The sequence below is a fragment of the Dasypus novemcinctus genome, chromosome 6 (assembly GCF_030445035.2).
Source record: "Dasypus novemcinctus isolate mDasNov1 chromosome 6, mDasNov1.1.hap2, whole genome shotgun sequence".
NCBI classification, from domain to species: domain Eukaryota; kingdom Metazoa; phylum Chordata; class Mammalia; order Cingulata; family Dasypodidae; genus Dasypus; species Dasypus novemcinctus.
In genome coordinates this window covers 79,302,116-79,322,642 of record NC_080678.1, presented here as the reverse complement: position 1 = coordinate 79,322,642, position 20,527 = coordinate 79,302,116, and the positions used below count along the sequence as shown (strand labels likewise).

Below are 20,527 nucleotides of genomic sequence, written 5' to 3'. Positions count from 1 at the left end.
CAGCAGCACCAGGCTCCCTCTGAAGTCTGTAGCATCTGGTGGTCGCTTGCCAACAATCTGTAAATTGATCTCTGCCTCCGTCATATGGCTTACTCTCTCCCTGTCTCCTCCTGACTGCTTCCAAATTTCCTCTCCTTATAAGGACCCCAGGCATTTTGGATTAAGACCCTCTTTCACTGGGTTTGGCCTCACCTTAATTAATAACATATTCAGAGATCCTATTTACAAATGGGTTCACATCCTCAGAACTGTGGGTTAGGAACTGACCAAGTCTTTGTCGGGGACATAATTCAACCCCTAACAAATGCATGGTATGCATATTGATGAGAGATGTTGAAAGTTGAACTGTACTTAGAAATCATCTAGTACTGTGGTTCTCAAACTTTCTGACATTGATCTACAGCAAAAAAAAAAAAATACATTTTCACATCATGATCCAATATATACATCCATTTGTATAAAAATGAAACAAAAGTTTCATTAGATAATGCTCTTTTCACATGTGAATCTTGATATTATTTTTTTTTAAGATTTATTTATGAAAAGCAGATGTGGTTCAAATGGTTGAGCACCTGCTTTCCACAGGGGAGGTCCTGGGTTTGGTTCCTGGTGCCTCTTAAAAGCAAAGAAACAAACAACAAGCAAACAAACAAGCAAACAAAAAAACAGCTCAGGGGAGCCAACGTGGCTCAGTGGTTGAGAGTAGGCCTCCTGCATGTGAGGTCCTGGGTTCCATCCCTGGCCCCAGTCACCTCAACAAAACAAAACAAAACAAAGCTAAACTAATAATTGCCTTCAAAGAAATTTTAGTGTCTTTTGAAAAACTAAAATTCAGTAAGATGTGTTGTTATATGTGTGTGTACGGAGAATGAATACATAATTTAAAGCACCTGGCAGAAAAAATGATGGTTAGTTATAAAATTATTATTATTATTCCAAATCATTCCATGCTCTGTTCTTTCCTCCCAAAGTGCATCTCTAATCACATCCCTCCCTTGCTCAAAGATTTGCAAAAGCTTTCCATTACCTCCTGCAGGAGACTGTGGTGGTTATGATCCCCAATGTGTTTTCTCCTTCCTGCATTTACATCTTTTGGTGACCCCTTCCAGACTGACTCCAAGCTTGCCACATGACTACTTTTGTCTAATGGGACAACTGAAAATGTGCCACAAGCAGAGGTTTGAGAAGTATTTTCACTTTGGGGTTCGTCCTTCTGCCTGGGCCAAAAATTCCTGGGTGATGAAGGACCCCGTGGAGCAGAGGCCCCTGTCTGTCCCAGCTGAGGCTGCTAGACCACCCAGCCTGCCTGTTGCCTGACGAGGGCGTGAGGCCGTCCGCACCATCCAGCCCCAGGTGCCTGCCCGCCGACTGCGGAGATCAGCCAAGCTGGACCAGACCTGAAGAACTGCCCAGGTGGCTTACAGGATTGTGGGAAATAATACATGTTTGTTGTATTAAGCTGCTACATCTGGGGGTGATTTTTTGCAAAGCAAAAGCTAATGGAAATACCCGGCAAATCAAGTACTAGCTTCTCTTCCTGGCATCGAATGAACGTTTTGCTTTCTTATTCCCCAAGCTTCAGCCTCATGCGACTACTTGGTGTTTCCAGGAATGCTCTATGCTTTCTTACCCCTAAGCCTTTGCTCTAGCCGAGTCCTCTTGGAATGGTCTTCTCTTCCCTACTCTTTTGCCACCCTCATTCCTTTCTTGTCCTTTTGTGCTTATTGAAATTCAACCCATTTTTAAAGACTTAATCAAGTATCACCTTTTCCTGCAATTGGTGGCAAATTGGGAGCAACTTGTCCTATTTTTTTATTTTATTTTATTTTTTGTTTTCTGGTATGGGTGGAACAATGACAAGAAGTGCTCAAGTGAAAGCAAATGCTTTTATTTTATTTATTTTATAAATCTTTATTTATTTATTTCTCTCCCTTTCCCTGACCCCACCCCACCCCGCCCCACCCCATCCCAGTTGTCTGTTCTCTGTGTCCACTTGCTGCCTGTTCTTTTTTTGTCCACTTCTGTTGTTGTCAGAGGCACAGGAATTTGTGTTTCTTTTTGTTGTGTCATTTTGTTGTGTCAGCTCTCCACGTGTGCGGTGCCATTCTTGGGCAGGCTGCAGTTTCTTTCGCGCTGGGTGGCTCTCCTTATGGGGCACACTCCTTGTGCGTGGGGCTCCCCTACGCGGGGACACCTCTGCATGGCAGGGCACTCCTTGTGCACATCAGCACCGTGCATGGGCCAGCTCCACACGGGTCAAGGAGGCCTGGGGTTTGAACCGCGGACCTCCCGTTTGGTAGACAGATGCCATGCCCTAACCACTGGGCCAAGTCCGCTTCCCAGCAAATGCTTTTAAATCTCAGTGTTTATGTTTCATAGGGTCATATACCCATCAGCTTTTTTTTTTCTCCCCCTCCCCCTGGATCCCACTGTTTTGCTGTCTGTGTCCATTAGTTGTGTGATCTTCTGTGTCTGTTTCTTTTTATCTTCTCTTCTCGTCTTCTCCTCTAGGATTCACCTAGATTCAATCCCAGGGACCTCCAATGTGGGAGAGAGGTTCCCTGTCACTTGTGCCACCTCATTTCCTGGTTTCTGTTGCGTCTTGCCTTGACTCTCCCCTATGTCTTTCTTTTATTGCGTCATCATCTTGCTGCATTGCTGCATTCCTCGCTGTGCAGGCATGCTTTTACTTGGAGACACCAGGGATCGAACCCAGGTCCTCCCATATGGTAGATGGAAGCCCAATCGTTTGAGCCACATCTGCTTCCCTCAATCTGTCCTTGAAACTCTTTATTTTGTACTACCCAACTCATATGCAATATTACAGTGTTTCCCAAGGCGGGAACTGTATTTTTGATAGTACAGGAGTACTGGCATGAGAGAGTTATTCCTTTTTCATATTCTTTTCAATCATTTTGAAAGCAAAGGTGCTGGTATGTTATTATCGTCTCTGGAACTCTTGCTAAACTCTTTTTTATAATAGAGAGAGCAAGCCCCAGGCCCAGACCTTTGGCAGACCACAGTAATTTGCTAGAATTAAATAACATTGGGGAAGTGGACTTGGCCCAGTGGTTAGGGCGTCTGTCTACCACATGGGAGGTCTGCGGTTCAAACCCTGGGCCTCCTTGACCCGTGTGGAGCTGGCCCATGCACGGTGCTGATGTGCACAAAGAGTGCCCTGCCACGCAGGGGTGTCCCCTGCGTAGGGGAGCCCCACGCGCAAGGAGTGCACCTGTAAGGAGAGCCGCCCAGCGCGAAAGAAAGTGCAGTCTGCCTAAGAATGGTGCCGCCCACATGGAGAGCTGACACAACAAGATGACGCAACAGAAAGAAACAGATTCCGGTGCTGCTGACAACAACGGAAGCGGACAAAAAAAGAACAGGCAGCAAGTGGACACAGAGAACAGACAACTGGGGCGGGTGGGGGAAGAGGAGAGAAATAAATAAATAAATAAATCTTTAAAAAAAAGTTTAAAAAAATAAATAACATTGTTTCATTTTCATTGTAGTTATTTTTCCATTTATGCTCTATTTATGGCAAGTGATACTGGTTTCCATTTGTAGTAATGATATAAAGTTTAATTTTAAAAAAAGTTAAAATTAAGTCAATTTAGAGGGGAAAAGAAGAAAATAACAATATGGTATGCTGATAAACCTGCTTTCTGGAACAAAAAAAAAAAGCCCTGATTCAGTGTGTGCTTATTTCCTGGTGTAAATTTTCCCACCATGGCCTGTTTTAGGCAATCAAAGTGATGTAACCAAATGCAAAGCAGGAATAGATGTGCAGAATCAGCTGTCTGAGCCCTGTGTGGGGTTCAGCTACAGCAAAAACCAGGAGGGGGTTTGGCATGACTGAAGCCTGAGAAACCCTTTATTACGGTCTCTTTTGTATGGATATTATTTCCCACATTAGTGTGCAGGCACCTTGAGGGTACTGACTGCTTCATGCTCATCTTTGCAAATCCTGTGGTACCTGGCAGGAGCTTCATGGTGGACACCTCTCACCAGCTGAGACTTCTGGAAGAGGGACTGGGTGAACGTCTCTTCTGCCTGAGGGCGGCAGTGACTCGGAGTGACCTCCAGTTCTTGGTTCTTAGTAACTCAGCCCCAGGCAGAGGCGAGGCTCCAGGGAGGAGGGGAGGATGCATGGGTATCTGGCTCACACTTGTCCGTGGACTTCTCATTTTCATTCCACCCCACGGTTTGTAAGATGAGAGCAAATATGAGGAGAACAGAATGGACTAGGAGAGATTTAAGGCCTTGAGATGGCTTCTGGGAATTCTCCCCACCAGGGTCCTCAGTCAAAGGAGGTGGCCTGTTGGCTCTGTCTACAGGACAGCATGCCTTCCACAAATTCCCTGAGAATTTACCCTGCTCAAGGAGAGGGAGACCCTCCAGGGAACAGCCAGATAACAATTTTTGTCATTGTGCAATAGGTTTTCTATCTGGCAAGCAGGACTCAAGCATCGATGGGGGCTGTGCCCAAGCCCAGGCAAATACTCAAGGCTCTCTGTTCGTAGGTGAAGGGCGTGTGGCTTCCAGTGCACGTGGCCAGGCTTGGGCTGAGTCTCTAAGGGGTCCATGCTTTGGATTTCTTCAGAGGAACCCGTGTGGGGCCAGCTAAGCTTCTTCCTGGATTCCTTATTTGCTATACTAAAACTGAAGGTGAATTGTATACTTAAAAGTAGCTAAATTGGGAATTGTTATGTTCTATATATGTTGCCACAATAAAACAATAACAACAAAATGGAAGTCGGCAATGATGGTTTGAGGGGTCTGTATCCCAGCTATGAGGGATAATATTTTGCCAATTAATTAACATTGAATCGAGTCTGCGAGTAGTGCGACAAAGTCTTATCGCTGCCAATAAACAATTAATGAGCACCCATTATGTGCTAGGTGTTGTGGGGATATTGATTGAGCACTGTGGTAGTTTGCAAAACTAGCCCCACTTCTTTATTCATCCCTGTATCCCTGTCCTGTGCAATGTGACTTCTGTGTATCCCCCCGCCCCAATCAGGAAATGGAGTCTATTTTCCCACCCCTTGACTTGGGGTGGCCTTGTGAATTAGTGTAGTCAGTACCACTGTGGAAGGGACACAGAGTCAGTTTGTTTTTTAAAGATTTATTTATTTATCCCCACCCAATTGTTTGTGCTCGCTGTCTGCTGTGTCCATTTGCTGTGTGTTATTCTGTGTTTGCTTTTCTTCTCTTTTAGGTGCACTGGAAACCAATCCTGGGACATTCTGGAGTGGGAGAGAAGCGCTCAATCATTTGTGCCACCTCAGCTCCCTGGTCTGCTGCGTCTCCTGTGTGTGGGCCAGCACTCCAGCACGGGCCAGCTTGCCACGTGGGCCAGCTTGTTCTTCACCAGGAGTCCCCAGGATTCGAACCCTAGAGCTCCTATATGGTAGATGGGAGCCCAATTGCTTGAGCCACATCCACTTCCCACACAGTGCCTGTTTTGAACCTAGGCCTCAAGAGACCTTGCATGATTTCACTCTTGCTCTTGGAACCCTACAACTCCAGGGGACCAAGCCTGGGCTAGCCTGCTAGTGGATGAGAGACATGTGGCCTGGTTGCTCCCAATGCCCCAGTCGACATCTAGCCACCCCCAAGAGCAGAGGCACTGGCTGCCTGGCACCTGATACAGGTGAATGTGGGAGTCTATCTGAGATTGGAAGAATTGTCCTGTTAAGCCCAGCCTAAAATGCTGACCCATAAAATCATGAGCTAAATAAATGGCTGCTGCTTTAATCCACTAAATTTTGGGATGGTTTGTTATGCAGCAAATGTTAACTGATGCAAGCACGTACCCTGTGCTAGGTTCTGGCCTGGGTAAAATTGGGCAGTCTTGTGTGGGAAGTCTTGTGAGGAAATGGCACAGTACTGGGTACAGAGCAGCAAGTCCTCTAGGGGAGCAGCAGACTCAGGGGAATTAGAGGGGGGGCATGTGAGCTGGGGAGGAGTCTTGTCCACATGGAATTGGAGGGTCCTGGGTGAAATTCCAAGAAGAGGCCTCTGAGTGAGGTAAAAGGATGAATGTGAGAAACCCCAGACAGAGGCCATCAGTCAGGTGCTATTTTTTGAGCCCTTACAATGTGCATGGAAGCATTGTCCTGTGTATGGCTTAGTAGAGGAGAGAAAATATCACATGTCAAAGTTGGCCAAGAAATGGAAGGCTGGTTTGAAATGAATCATAAGGAGCGGTGTCTGCTTTGTCTAGAATAATGAGGATCTTGGTTAGGAAAAAACAGGACTCCACCTATTTGTTATTTATCTCTGGTACCTGGCAGGGGTGGGGTGGTGATGAACCGGGTGGGTTGGGGAGACGCCTCCATTGTCTTTCTGGGAAGGAAAGAGGAGTCAGAAAATCATGACTGCTCAGGCTCCCCAGAACTGGGGACTCCTAGAGCATCTGTGTCTGATTCATCCAGGTACACCCCAAGGCACAGAGCTTTGCACCTGCTCCACACTCAGTTTTGAAAGATTTATTTTGGAGACGATTCTTATTCCCTTCCCTTTACTCCTACTCATGCATCAAGGCCCCGGGGGGAATGTGCACTCCTTGTCTGACTGATCCCAACCCCCAGAGACTGAATTAAATGTTCTTTCTTTAGGACTTTCACAAACTTAATACAGGCTTCTGTTTGAGGACTCAACACATTTATCATTTATCATCGTCTGGTTGAGAGAGGTGCCTTATTCTCCTTTGTCTTCTCCTTAGTGTCTAGGAAAGGGCACATGGCAAGTCCTGCATAAATGAAGGCCTGGAGAGCTGCGACTTTTCCCTGAGTGACTATCATGGCTAGGAGTATATGAATAATTTCATACATTAATCCTCATAATGACCCACGGAGCAGGTTCCTATTTTATAGATGAGTACGTTGGGCTTCAGAAAGGTGAAATAACTTAGTAAAGCCTGAATTACTGTCTCTAAATTGATGAATGGGCGCCTGAAGACATCCAAATGAGTTTTTTGCTCCCATCTTCACTTTTTTCAAAGTACCCCTGATTTGGCTAATTCAACGCCATTCCCTCAAGGAAAAAACCATCTGGAGCCCGAGTCCTATTGATACTTGCACGTTCCGGTCTACAACGGTCCCCACCCCAACCCCACGAAAGGATCTTCCTCCCAGACACCGCACACAAAGCGGAGCCGCTTTCCGGACCAGAGCGCGCGGGCCGCACGTCCGCGCGCGCCTCTCCCGGGAGCCGCGTGAGGCCCCGCGCGCGCTGATTGGCTCCGCGCGGCCCGTGGTCCTCCGCCTGGGCCCGCCCCGGCGCCTGCCCCGGCGCGGTGATTGGTCGGGCGGCCGTGCGCGCGGCGCGCAGAGACCGCAGCCGCGCGCCCCTCCCCGGCCGGCCCGCGCTCGCGGCTGTTGCACCGGGCGCCGGCGGCGGCCGAGGGAGCGTGACTGCGCTGCGCAGGGCGCTAGGAGGCATTGTCGCCGTAAGTGGAGCAGAAAGCGGCCCGAGACTGCGCCATACGCTTCGTGCCCCGCACAGTAGCCTGAGGCTACGCGTTTGAGGGGCTAGGGCAGAGAGGGAGAGAAGTGTCCCCGTGCTGGCAGCGCACCCTCCCCCTCCCCCTCCCCCAGGTCACCCCGTGGGAAAGAGCAGCGGTGCATCAGCTGCGGCTTCTGCAGTGCCGAGGGGCCCGGCTCCCTGCGGGCTCTTGCTTGCAGGCAGCAGCTGGACCTGGATGGCCCAGGGGAGTGGGTGCAGCCGTCCCAGGGGACAGGGAGTCCCGGGAAGCGCTCCCGGGCGGGTCCCCTTCCCCGCGGGAGGTGCCTTTGCAGGTAGAGGCTTCTGTGCACTTCGTCACCGAGGCAGCACTAAGGCGTGCCTGTCGGTCTCCGGCGCCTTTCCGTGCGCCCGGGCCAGCGCGGGAACCCCCAGCCCTATGTGGTCGCCACCGTTCTCCTCTCGGTTTTATTCTCCCCAGTCCCCGCCTGCCAGTCGAGCGGAAGGCCGGCGACGCGGAGCCATTGGCTGCAGGCGCCGGGGGGTGGGGAAGACGGGCGAGGCAGGCTCCGTGGGCGTGGGGCGCGGGGCCCTGACCGGGGCACCGCGCACTGTCCTGGGAGGCGCAGTCCGAGGGTGCCTAGGTGTCCATAGGAGATCACGCGCAGGGCTCCCCGAACCCCGTGGTGGAAAAACAAGGCCTCATTCCGTCCTGTTTACGCCCCAGCGTTTCTTTCCTTTGGGTGGGAAAGTGGGTCAACTCTGTTTTGGCGTTGGGTGTGCTTTTGGGGTACAGCTACTTGGCTCCGATCCAGCTCTCAGCCCCTCATCTTTCCATCCACATGCCCCTTAGTGTGGTCTAAAGGACCGGCTTGAGCCAGCGGTGGGGGGAGCTCGCACACATGGCTCCGGAGGCTCCAGTTGCGGGTAGGAGTGGCTGCCAGGCTAAGTTTCCAAATGACCGCACCAGTAACTAAATATAGGAGCAGCCGGTGCAGACCGGGTGTCTTAGCAGCTCCGTTGCACAGATCTCCAGATTGCAGATTAGATGTCTTACTGGTACGGGTGGGAGCCCTTGTCAGGGTTTTAGCCAAAATCACCCCTCCCCAGGCTTGTATCCAGGTGAAACCAGGCTGTGGGTACAGGAGGGCAGCACTGCCAGCTCCCACAGAGCAGGGTAGCATTTCTTTTCTGGCATTCAATTTACTACATCCTAACTTCCTGTCTGTACCTGTTTAATCCACCTATTGGTAATGCCTTAGTATGGGAAGCACTTACTGGCTTGCAAAGCCCTTTCTCAAAAGTTGTAAGCCATTTACTTCTCGTAACAACCCCACGAGGAAGGTGGCATTTCCATTTTACCCATGGGGCTGCTCATAACAGTGATAACTTTCCAAATGTCTGGCTGGATTATGCTGTTCTCAAAAAATTTTTCCATAGTGCCCTGCAGAGGAACAGAGGACAGACTTACAGGAATGCATCCAGGACCAGACTGGCTGCCTGTGCTCTGCTCCCTGGTATCTGCTGCACAGACCCTACCTCAGTTCCTTCTGCCATGCCGAGCACCCTCGTGGCTGAGCAGGAGGGCACTGCTCTCTGGGCCTGGATACAGGGCCTTGCTGGTATCGCACCCAGTCTGCCTTCTGTCAGTGAAGTTCTCTTATACCTGGTGGCACACTCACTCTGGCCGACACCCTGTCTCTGTGCCTTTACTTCCCCAATGTGTGCTTTATAGGGTGCCCAGGAGGTGTTGATTAGATTTAAACTTTTTGTGAGATCACGGTGTGCACTGTGTTGAAGGACAGTGGAAGTGTGAGTATGAGCTGAGCAGGATCCCCGGGCTATGGTGAGCCTTCCTTGAAGTTGTCTAAGCGTCGCCTCCTCCAGCACCTGGGGCCAGCAGTGTTCTCCAGTTGGGGTGCCCCAAGCCCAGATGAGACCCATGTGGGCTGGTAGTTTCTGATTCTCCCCTTTGGGGCATTTGCTTACTCTCTCTTCCTACCACCTCTGCATGTGGGGTGGGCCAGATGCCCCAAGGGCCCCCAAAATTGGTCTTCTGGGGGTACCCCGGGACTCTGGGTTTGGGTTGTGGATCTAGGAGGGCTGCCCTGGGTGCAGATCATGCCCACTGGTTGGCATGGTATTTCTTTTGTGGGATTGTGAGTTGGGCTGCCAGGATGGTGCTGACATGCTGATTCTAGGGGACTCAGTTGCTTGTATAGACAGGGGCCCCTCACACCCTGGGGGCAATCCTACTTAGGGGGCTTGGCACCCACAAGAGGTGGGTCCAGAGCTCTCTCTGTCACTTACACGTGACTTGGACAGTTTTCTTTCTTTCTCAGAAACAGAACAAAAGAGAACAGAGTTCTTAACCACCACCCCAACCCCACCCCATTCTCTCTTGTCTGGTTACATACTAAATAAATTCTTGCTCTTTTTTTGCGAAAGGCCCAGCCATGGGATGAAAGCAGTCAGGGCACCCCAGGAGCCCACCCAGGCTCCTGTCATCCCTTAGTTCTGGGGCTCCCTTACCCTGATGTCACATGTGGTCCAGCCACTCTCTCCTCTCATAGGCATAACCGGTTTTGTCTAACCTGGGAGAGGGGCTCTCGGCTTACTTTATGAGGAAGTTTCTTTTGTGGGGGACATTTTTCGGTGCAGTGAGGATGGCTTCATACCAGTTGGTGCGGGCGGCTGTGGACAACAGGATCCCCTTGTGGGTCTAGGGTACGTCTGTGCTGTAGCCACAGGAGTGGCTGGCTCTGACACCCAGACATTCCAGACCGCTCCTGTTTCTGCCCCTGTGCGCATTCGCTGATACACACCAAGGGGTGCCTGACATGCCCTGATTAGTTTTCAGCCCTGGGCTCCTTGGCTCAAGGCGCCACTCCTCCCCCTGGTGGCAGCTAGTAGAACTGCACACAGGGCAGCTTCGTGATTTCCCTTTCCCCTCTGTTAGGAGGCAAGGGTCGCCTCAGTGCTGTTTTTCAGAAAACTCTTTTTTCACCAGAATTGCAAATTTCACCAGAATTGCAAATATATATATATATATAGCTGTTTCTTTCCTCCCTCTTCATTCTGCCATCTACCTGGTAGATGCTCAATAAGGGTGATTGTTGATGATGAAATGTTAGGGATGGAGACAGGAGGGAGCATGGTATGGCAGGAAGCAGGAGGAGCCCTTGTCTGGGAGTCAGGAGACCTGGGTTCTTTGTTTGCATCTAGCTGACAGGCCCCCCTTCTGGGGTCCTCAGTTTTCCCACCCATAAACTGAGAACATTACTCTGAATCGGGGTGATAGTCTTAAAGGCAGCATGGTGAAGCGCTAGGGTTCCGTTTCCCACAGGCCCACCTTACCCAGATTGCCCACCTGGCATCTTTAGGTATCTGCATTTATGACCGTCCTCATCCAGACAGTGTCTTAGATTTGTTGTTAGAGGCACTTGGCCTGTGTCCAGATTTGGAAGCTGGTCAATGACTGTTGGTCGTCATCATCATTGGGGGCTGCTGGTGGAGCCTCTGCCCTGTGTTCGTTGTGCACTGGGTGAGATGCTGAGGCGACATCACAGTATAGACCTGCCCCCGCCCCCAGCTGCCCCCAGGCCAGTGGAGGAGACCAGGATGTCTATATATAAAAGTTCAGAAACACCCCAAGTGGCTCGTAATAAGGCCTTAGGTGCTGCTGAAACGCAGAGGGAGGAGAGAACACGGCACTGGGGCAACCCGGGAAAACTTCCCGGAGGTGGAGCGGTGTGGATTCTACTCATTCCTCAAAGATGAGTTCCACCGAGTTGTTTGCTCAGAGTCACATTAACTGGGATTAGATGCCGGTGTCCTGCACGTGCAGTGTTTTATCCTGTCAACCATTTATTGAGTGCCCGCCTGTCCTGGGCTCTGGGCTAGATAGGTTATGTATGTTTTTATTCAATCCTCATATTAACCCAACATGAGGTATTGCTGGGTCTACTTAGATAAGGAACCTGGGGCTCAGAGTAGTTAAGAAACTCTCCCAAGGCTTCTCAGCTAGTTACTGGCCAAGCTGGGCCTTAGGCTGTCTCCAAAATTCAGTGTCAAAATTCAGTGTCAACCTCCTTGGCGAGACCGAAGGAAGGCACCACGGATTCTCCGCCGAGCAGCTGGGTGGGCCTGGCCTGCCCTGCTTGGACACGGAGCACGTGAGGTTGCTTTCTTGTATCCCTTAGGGGTCCAGCTCCACCCTCCTTGCCCTTCACATTCTTCTGCCTTTGACTTTCAGAGCGAATTCAGTGGAGCTCCTCAGGCTGTCCAGCAAGCTGGGGTTGGAGGTAGGGGCCAAAAAAGTGCATTGAAAGCACTTGACCTCAAGTTCATTCGTGTCTGTTGGGTGCTGCCTTTGGTGATGTGGGTGACTTTTGTAAAGAAACGAGCTCTAGATATGGAGCTGGGCTGACCTGATTATTGCACTTTTGCCTTGGCTAGGTCACTTAGGCCCTCCATGCCTCAGTTTCTTTCTCTGTAATAGAAAGAGTTGGGGACGTTACTAGGGCCCCTTGTCTCTAACACCTAATTTTGTTACCCTCACCCTTCAAGTCTCTCTTAGTGATCCAATTGCCCTTCTCTCATTTCCATTCCCCTTCCCCTCCCCCAGGGACCTCTCCTCTTCCCTGGAGTCTTACAGATAAACTCAGCTACAGGCTGAGCATCAGGGCTGTAGGCTAAAAGCGTAGCTTTCCCTCTATGTTGACCCCTGGGAAGGGAATTCTTAGAGACCACCCACGGGCCAGACCTTGAGCCTTGGTGGGGCAGGGCTGCGTTTTATTTTCCTTGTGTTCCCACTTCCTGGTGTACAGGAGGAGCCTGGCGGGGTGGCAGAGCGAGAGGGGGTGCTGGAGGAGTTGTCCTAGAGGGGTTGTGGACAGGGCTCCAGCTCAGAGGCTGGAGGACAAGCGTCTCCCCTGCAGCTGGCTGCGCCCCGCCTCCTCCCCGCAGCTCTGCCTGTCGAGTGAGTCAGGCTAGCACACACACCTGAGCCCTCAGGCCCACCTGGCGGAAGGCCCAGGCCGGGCCGCGCCTGGTGAGGTCACACATGCCAGGCTTCCCAGTTGCCCCCACCCTCAGACCGGCAGGTCACCTGCTCCTCAGGCCGAGCTGCACGTGGCCTGGGCTCCGGGCTGCAGGAGGAGGTGGGTGGCTGGGCCCTCCTGGCCGGCGTCCCGGCATCCTGGATTCCGGGGAGGGACACATGGGTGCGGTCCCCGCCGGCGGGCGGTGCTTCCCGGCTCTCACGGCTCTGTCTTCCCCAGGCGCAGGCCCCCAGTGAGGCTGGCGGCAGGACAGGAGTCTGCATGCTGAGGAAGATGGGTGAGGCTGTGGCCAGAGTCGCTAGGAAGGTCAATGAGACGGTGGAGAGCGGCTCCGACACCCTAGGTGAGTGAGGGCAGTGCCGCTGCAGGTTTGTGGAGGAATAGACAGAGGACGTCTCAGCGTGTGCCCTTGTCGTCAGGATGGAGTTGTTTCTGGGAACTTTCTTTTTCTTTTCAGGAGGTCCTGAGGATTGAACCCGGGATCTTGTACGTGGGAAGCAGGTGCTCAATCACTGAGCTATACCCGCTCCACCAGGGAACTTGATGGCTTTTATGTTTAGCGTACATGTCCCAGGTCCTGACATCAGGCGTGTTTCTTCCTCTAGGCCATGGTCAAACAGGTCTGCCTAACACGAGGAAGGGGCCCCCATGCCTGTGCCATCTGCTTGCCTTTGGACTGCTGGCGACTCTGGGTGGAAATAAGGAGCTGCACTGCTCTGTAGCGCTTGCGTTCAGGCCCTGGGTGGGTGCTGCCTGAGTGTTGTCTGCCCTGGTCTTCTCACCTCCCTGTAGAGAACCCATCCAGGCCGGGGGAGCCTCCGTCTTCCCATCAGGAGGAGCTGGGGGGGTCAGAGGCAAAGTGGGCTTTTCTGGGGTTGCATGGCAGGGAGGCCTCTTTCCATTCCAGTTTTGCTTGAACTGGATGTTAGGTACTTTTTGCTTTGAGTTAGTCATCGCCTTTAAGCCCATGCTGTTACTCCAGGATGCCAAGAATTTAAACCACCAGCTCATTTAATTTAATTGGGCACATATTCATTGACTATCTGACACGTGCAAGGGGCAGCTGGGGAACCAGGCACTTACCATGTGTGTGTGTCACCCACTGGAATGCCAGCGCCACCACAGAGCCACAGATGTGCTGGAGGGGCCCACGGAGGCCACAGCCCCACCCGGGGGTGATTGTGCAGGTGGCAGGGTGGGATTTGAGTTGGTCTTTTGGCCTGTGGAGAGATGTTGGACAGGCAGGTAGGGGTGTGTGTGTCTCGAGGAGGGGCCTTCCATGGGATTAGCACTCCTGCAGAGGCCCCGAGTCTGGAGACGTAGAGCACTTCTGCGGGCAGCTGCCCACCCGGGGGTCTGGAGTGGGGCTCCAGGGGCAGGGGTGGCGGCCCAGGAGGTGGAGTGACTGTCAGCCTGCGGATCGTCCCGCTCGCCACCTCTTCCAGGAAGCCCGCCCCACCCCGGCCGCCCCTTGCTCCCTTCCTCCTCTGCAGCTCATATTCAGGGACCCATGGCATTCACTCCCCACCAGGCCTAGCACCGAGGCAGGCTCTCTGTGAGCACCCAGAGGTGTTAGCTGAACGAGCTAAGGTGGGAGAGGCGTCTCTTCCCTCAGCAAACTAACTCAAAGGGCCTCACTTGTTCTGGAGGGAAGTCTCTGGGGGGCTCAGGCTGGTGAGCTGATGATGGGACCCTCAGCACAAAGGTGGGAGCCCACACCTGTCACTAGCAGGGTGCGGTCGACCGCTGCTTGCGGGGTGTCCACAGTGATGTGGTGATTGCAGGACCGGGCTCCGGCTCACCTGGGCCTGGATTTGAACCCCACCAGGCCACTACCCTGGCAGCTCACCTAACCTCTCTGACCTCCGGTTCCTCACTGTGAAGTGGGAGTGGTGGTGGGCCCGCCCATCGAGGAGTCGGGAGTAATTGTGGTGCTGTAAGGTGCTTGGCATGTACTTGGCTCAATAAATGGCAGCTATTATTTTTAATTCTCATTCTCCACGGCTAGGGGTGGGGCCTGAGTCTCCTGCTTCCCTCCAGGTCTCCGCTGGGTCTGCTTCACCTTGCCTTTGGACAGGGAGTCGGGTGCACATGGACGCATCTCCGCAGCGAATAACCCAGCCCTCCCTTAAAACGTCGTAGGGAGGTGGACACCTGCGGCTCAGTCCTGGGCAGGTGTGTAAAGTGCAGCCGGCGCTGGAGGTCAGTGGAGGAGGGAGATTCTGAGAAGCCCGGGGTCTAAGCAGTCAGCCGGAATGGAGCACCTGCTGTGTGCCAGGTGCTGGGGCGTTGCTCAGGATGTGTGCAGGAGAGTCCTGGGCCCAAGACCAGTCACAGAGCAGTGACTGACACACGGGATCCCTGCGAGGCAGCGTCGGGTGGAGATGTGGCTTGGTGTGGAAGTGGTCTGGGAGGGCTTTCTGGAGGAGGTGGGAATTGAACTGGGTCTTGAAAGATAGGTTGTCACATCAAATAGCACATGATCTGAACTAGCCTAAACGTCCAGCACCTGAAAATTGCTTAAATAAAAAGGTTGTAGCTTTACTATGCAATTTATGAAGCCACTTCATTATGTGCCCAAATGAAGACTGACAAATTCTTATGTATAGTGTCAAGTGGAAAAAAACAAGGATCCCAAACTGTATATACAGTAAGATGCCAAATATGTTAAACTTGTGTTTGTGTAGAAAACATTTAGAAGGAAAATACTAATTTTGCTGTTTTTAAATGTTCTGTGATGATCATATTACAATTAGAACAATCTATAAAATATAAGATATACTCTACAAGAGAAGATTTTAGGGCACGGACCACCTGCTGTTATAAAGGTAGAATTAAAACTCATTTCCCAACAGGAGAGTTGCAGGGATAGCTCATTCTCTCAGCCTGTGCCCCCGGCGGTCGGAGGGCTCCCTGGCTCGTCACCTTCTGCTGGGTGCCCCTCCCAGCCTCCTGGCCTCCCTGCCCGTGTGCGTGGCCGGTGGGTTGGCTGCGGAGTGGGGGATGCCCTGTGGAGCCTGGGCTGGAGGAGCTCCGGCACAGGCTGCTCTCACCTGGCTCAGGTAGGGTAGGTGACTCCCTAAGCACTCTGGCTCCTGCGGGCACAACATCCCTGCGGAGATGGGCTTGCTCTTCCCGTAAGCTGAGCTTCGGCCGCTCTGGGTCCCTTCCTCTCTGGAGAAGCTGGCGCCCTTCCACCTGGCCCCTGGTCTGGAGCCGCTTTCCTCCCAGCCCCTGACCCTTTCTCAGCATCACCTGCTGGTCTCGTCCAGCCAGCCCAGAGTCAGGGACCGCCCTGGACTCAGCCTCCCCTCCCTGAGCCACGCTCTGCTCTCTGGCCTCTCCTTTCTCCCCAAGTTAGCAGCGGTTCTCTGTAGAGGCTTCAGACCCATCGGGGCTTCCCGGGTTTCTGACCTGCCTCTCCCCACCATCCGCCCAGGCCGCTCTGGGGGAGGGACGCCCAGGTCTGTGTGTGCTTTGGGGACCACTGTAGAGATGCCCGTTCCTGCAGAGGAGCAGGATTTAGAAAGGCCTGGGAGGACGGGGGAGGGTGGGGACACGGGCAGGGGGCAGGGATGGAGGCGCTGGCAAAGATGGGGAGACAGGAGCCACGTGGGCGGGTGGGAAGCAGTTTCTCCAGGGCCTGCTGGGCCTTGGGCTGCAATCACATTTCGAGTCTTTTAATCCTCTCTGTGGTCTCTTGGAGGATTCCTGACTGTGCTCATTTCTAGGAAATTCCAAGCCATTAGGTCCTGGCACGTTGTCCTCTCCGTCTCAGCCCAAAAGGAATTCTCCTGCCAGAATTCCTCTTGGGCCTTCAATTCTGTGTCTCTGTTGTGCCTTTGATCCTTCTCTTGATCTCTGCTGTCACCCCAAACAGAAATAATTGCCTATTCCTCCCTCTCCCCAGCCCTGGTAACCTTTAACTTATTTTCTGTCTCTATGGATTTGCTTATTCTATATATTTCAAATATGTGGAATCATACAATAGCTGTCCTTCTATATCTAATTTATCTCCCATCCATCTAATTTTTAATTTTTTTTTTTTTGAGGTACCGAGGGCCAGGGATCAAACCCCAGACCTTGTATGAGGGAAGCCAGTGCTCAGCCAGAGCCACATCGGCTCCCCTGAGTTGGTTTTAGTGTTTGTTTTGCTCATTGTTTGTTTTCTCAGGAGGCCCTGGGAACGAAATCCACAACCTCCCATGTGGTTTTTGACAAAAATTTGATTTAAAAGAATAATAGCTTTCTCCTTCCTTATTTTTTTCAAGTCTTTTTAAAAACTTCCTTTAATCAATTGACTATACGTGCTTTGTAATTTCTGCTACTGCTTCTGTAACGGGAGGCTCTGAGGGGCCCAGGTCTGCTGTTCCTGTGGACTCTTGCGCATGGCAGATGGTTCTGGGTGGAGTTTGTCATCTTGGACCCTGGGTTCATTTCTGGTAGTGGGGACGTGCCCTCCAGAGGGGGTTGTGTTTGCTCCCTTTACATGCCTGCCTGTGGGTGACCAGCCTAAAGCAAGTCGTCTGTTAATTTCTCAGCCCTTGGGGGGCTTCCCATAAGAGGGACCCTTAGAGAAGTCGATATTTGAACCCCAAAGCCAGGTGAGAACAGGCCTGTGTTTTCAGAATCTCAGGGAGAGTTTTTCTTCACTCCATTGCACAGGCTAAGACCAAACAGCTTTCTGTTAATCAAAAAGTAGATTTTCCCCCAATTCACCTTTTCACTGAGGGTAGTCCTCAAAGTCCCAGCTTTCTGCAGGGGTCTCAGCTTCAGTTTTCCACCTTCACACACGAGCCCCCTGGCTGTCCACTGTCACACTGGCCCAGGGCAGCCAAGCGTCAGTACCTGTTGGCCCCTCGCCTTCTCAGTCCCTCTGTCCTTTCGGCCCCTGGAGCTTGTGCTTATTAAATGCCAAGCGCGGTCATGAGTACTTGACAGGTGCTGACTCACTCAGGCCTGCAGCAGCCCTACGACAGCGATGTTAACATCCCCGTTCTACCCATGGGGCAACTAAGCTGCAGACTGTCTTTTATCCAGTGTCTTAAGTGCTTTGTAGCAGGAGAGTGTGGAACTTGTTGCCTCTGCCGTGCTGGAGTCAGCAAGAACCTTTTTATTTTTAACAGATGAGTGAGCTGTAATTTACTGCCATCAACTTTACCCATTTGTGTATACAATTCATTGGTTTTCAGTACATTCACAGAGTTTTGCAACCATTGCCACAATCAATTTTTAAAACTTTCTATTTTATTTTATTTTTATTTTGTATTTATTGAAATATATCACTCATATATAAACATACATAAAGAATAAGTATATAATAGTTGTGAACTTACAAAACAAACATATATAGCATCTCACCGTACCAATAACTTGCACTGTTTTTAAAACCTTTAATAATTAAAGAGCATTGTCAAAATATAATTACTAAACAAAATATTTTTCCCCTAACCAATCCTATTATTATCTTTATATCATTTATATATAAACATACATAAACAATTAAGTGTATAGTAAAAGTTGTGAACTTACAAAGAAAGCATGCATGACATCATACAGGGGTCCCATACATCAACCCTCCACAACCACCTTGCATTGTCATGAGACGTTTGTTACAAATTATGAAAGAATATTGTCAAAATCTTGCTAATCGTAGTCCTTATCTTACGTTTGGTGTGTTTTTCCCCCAACCCACCCTATTATTATTTTTTAAATATATTTTTTTATGACAGAAGTTGTAAACTTATAAAACAATCATGCACAAGTATAGAATTCCCAAACAACACCCACCACAATGTGGTGTGTCATTTGCTACAGATAAAATAATATCATCTGATTGTTACTGTGTCCATAGTGTACATTTGGCTCCCATTTTCCATACTGCCTCAGTATCAACACAGTACATCTTTTGCATAGATGCAAGAATATTATATTATTACTACTAACCATAGTCCATAGGTCATTCCAGCTGTATTTTTCCCATGCTTCTCCACATTCCCAATATCCTGCAGCAGTGATATACATTTGTTCTAGCTAACAAAGGACATTCTTTAATCTGTACCATCAGCCACAATTCTTACCCACCTCTTGGTTTACTGTGCTATGAAGTTCCTAGATTATTCTCAAGCATTCAGTCAATTGGCATTTACATAACTAGACTACCATTTTCAGTCACATCCCCATTTATAAACCAGCTGTTACTCACTGTGTGTTACCATCCACTCTATACATTTCCACACTTATACAGTAAAGGTAATGAAAACTTCTACATACATTAAATATCAGTAGTCCACTCAGTCCTTCTCTTAGCTCCTTTAAGAATCCATCACCTACCACCAGGTCTTAAAGATATTTTCCTACAATTTCTTCTAGAAGTTTTATGGTTCTTATTTTTATTTTTAGGTTTTTGATCCATTTTGAGTTAATTTTTGGATAAGGTGTGAGATAGGGGTCCTCTTTTCTTCTTTCAGCTATGAATGTCCAATTCTTTCAGCACCTTTTGTTGAATGGATTGTTCTGCCTGAGCTGTCAGTTTGTCAGGCTAGTCAAAAATCACTTCACCGTACCTGTGAGGGTCTGTTTCTGAACCATAAATTTGGTTCCATTGGTCTGTTGTGTCTGTCTTTAGGCCAGTACCACATGCTGTTTTTACCACTATAGGTAGGTATTATGATTTAAAGTCTGGAGATGAGGGTTTACTTTTCCTTTTTATGATGTTTCACAAGGCTATTCGGGACTCCTTACCCTTCCAAATGAATTTAATGATCATTGCCCACGGACCTATGAAGCTTCTCCCAATTTTCTCCTTTGCCAGGGGTAGGGACAGAGTCGCAGCTCTGTGGAATAGTCCACATGCAGGCCTAGACTGTAGTTGCCCAGAGAGACTGATGAGGCTTCACATCCCTTTCTCTCCTGCCTGGGGCAGGGATGGGGCTGCAGGTGTGGGCAGCAATCTATGCAGTGCAGGTCCAAGATGACTGCAGTTGCCCTGGTAGACTTGTGATTTTCAGTCTATGCCAGCCAGAGTTCCCTGCAGTTACCTGTATAGGCTGGTGCAGGGCTCCTCAGCCTCCTCCCTGCCAGAGGCGGGGCTGAAGCCTAGGTGGGCTGCAGGCTGATCTGCGTGAAAGAAACTGGTTCCTGCCAGACACTGAGAGTTTCAGTCAGCTTGGCTTCTTCTCAGGCTGGGGTGGAGTCAGAATGGTAGCTACTGGCCTCTTTCTGACTTGGGCTGGTTCTCACCCCAGCTGTTCCCAGGATTATATCTTAGCCAGCCAAATCTACCAATCAGTAGCTGAAATCGGCAGCCAACCATCCCCTCCTCCCCCATTTTTGGGAAATGGAGCTTCCAATTCCAGCCACAGAATAGCTCCTGGGGTGGCTTGTGCCACCAGCATCGGATAATCACTGGCCTCCACTGGCTTGGCCAGTAATTTCCCGGAAAGGCTGGCGCAGGTCCCCACAGCTTCCTCCCTGCTGGAGATGGCACTGGGGCCTAGGCTAGACCTGCAATATGATCTGGATGGAAAGAAGCTGGTCCCACCAGCACTGGGATTTTCAGCCTGCTCCGCTTCCTCCCTTCATGCCAGGCGCGAGATTAAGATGGTGGCTCTCAGCCTCTTTCTGACTTGGACAGGCTCAAACTTTAGCTCTTCTCAGGATTATACTTTAGCCAGTCAAATTTACTCATCAGTAGCTGAAGTTGGTGCCCAACCGTCTTCTCTTCCTCCCCCGTTTTGGGGAAGTGGAGCTTTCAATTCCAGCCGCGGAGCAGCTCCCAAGCTGGCTTGTGCCTCCAGTGGAGGATGGGCACTGTCCTGCAGAACGTGGAGCCTCTCCTTTCCAGTCTTCTCTGCAAATGGGCAGTCTCCTCCTTCCACTCCTTCAAGGACGTTGCAGGATGCTCTTCTGGTCTCCTGGAGCCCCACACAGTTGCTTCAGCCAGCTCCAGAGAGCTCTGGGTGTTTACTAACTGCCCTGCAGCAGGAGCTGACTCT

At 50.7% G+C, this 20,527-nt stretch overlaps 1 protein-coding gene and 1 long non-coding RNA gene across 2 annotated transcripts in view; both read left to right on the top strand.

Moving 5' to 3' along the window:
• The window catches only part of LOC139439232 (uncharacterized), a 38,433-nt gene extending 32,676 nt beyond the window's left edge, over positions 1-5,757 (top strand). The window contains exons 2-3 of the long non-coding RNA XR_011649039.1: positions 4,521-4,665; positions 5,219-5,757. This is a non-coding gene — a long non-coding RNA (uncharacterized lncRNA). The remainder of the gene's footprint in view (positions 1-4,520; positions 4,666-5,218) is intronic.
• Positions 5,758-7,356: 1,599 nt separating this feature from the next.
• The window catches only part of LOC101447632 (neuropeptide FF receptor 1), a 144,572-nt gene continuing 131,401 nt past the window's right edge, over positions 7,357-20,527 (top strand). The window contains exons 1-2 of the mRNA XM_071215554.1: positions 7,357-7,453; positions 12,750-12,873. Coding sequence (XP_071071655.1) covers positions 12,792-12,873 — 82 coding nt within the window. The 5' untranslated portion in view covers positions 7,357-7,453; positions 12,750-12,791. The remainder of the gene's footprint in view (positions 7,454-12,749; positions 12,874-20,527) is intronic.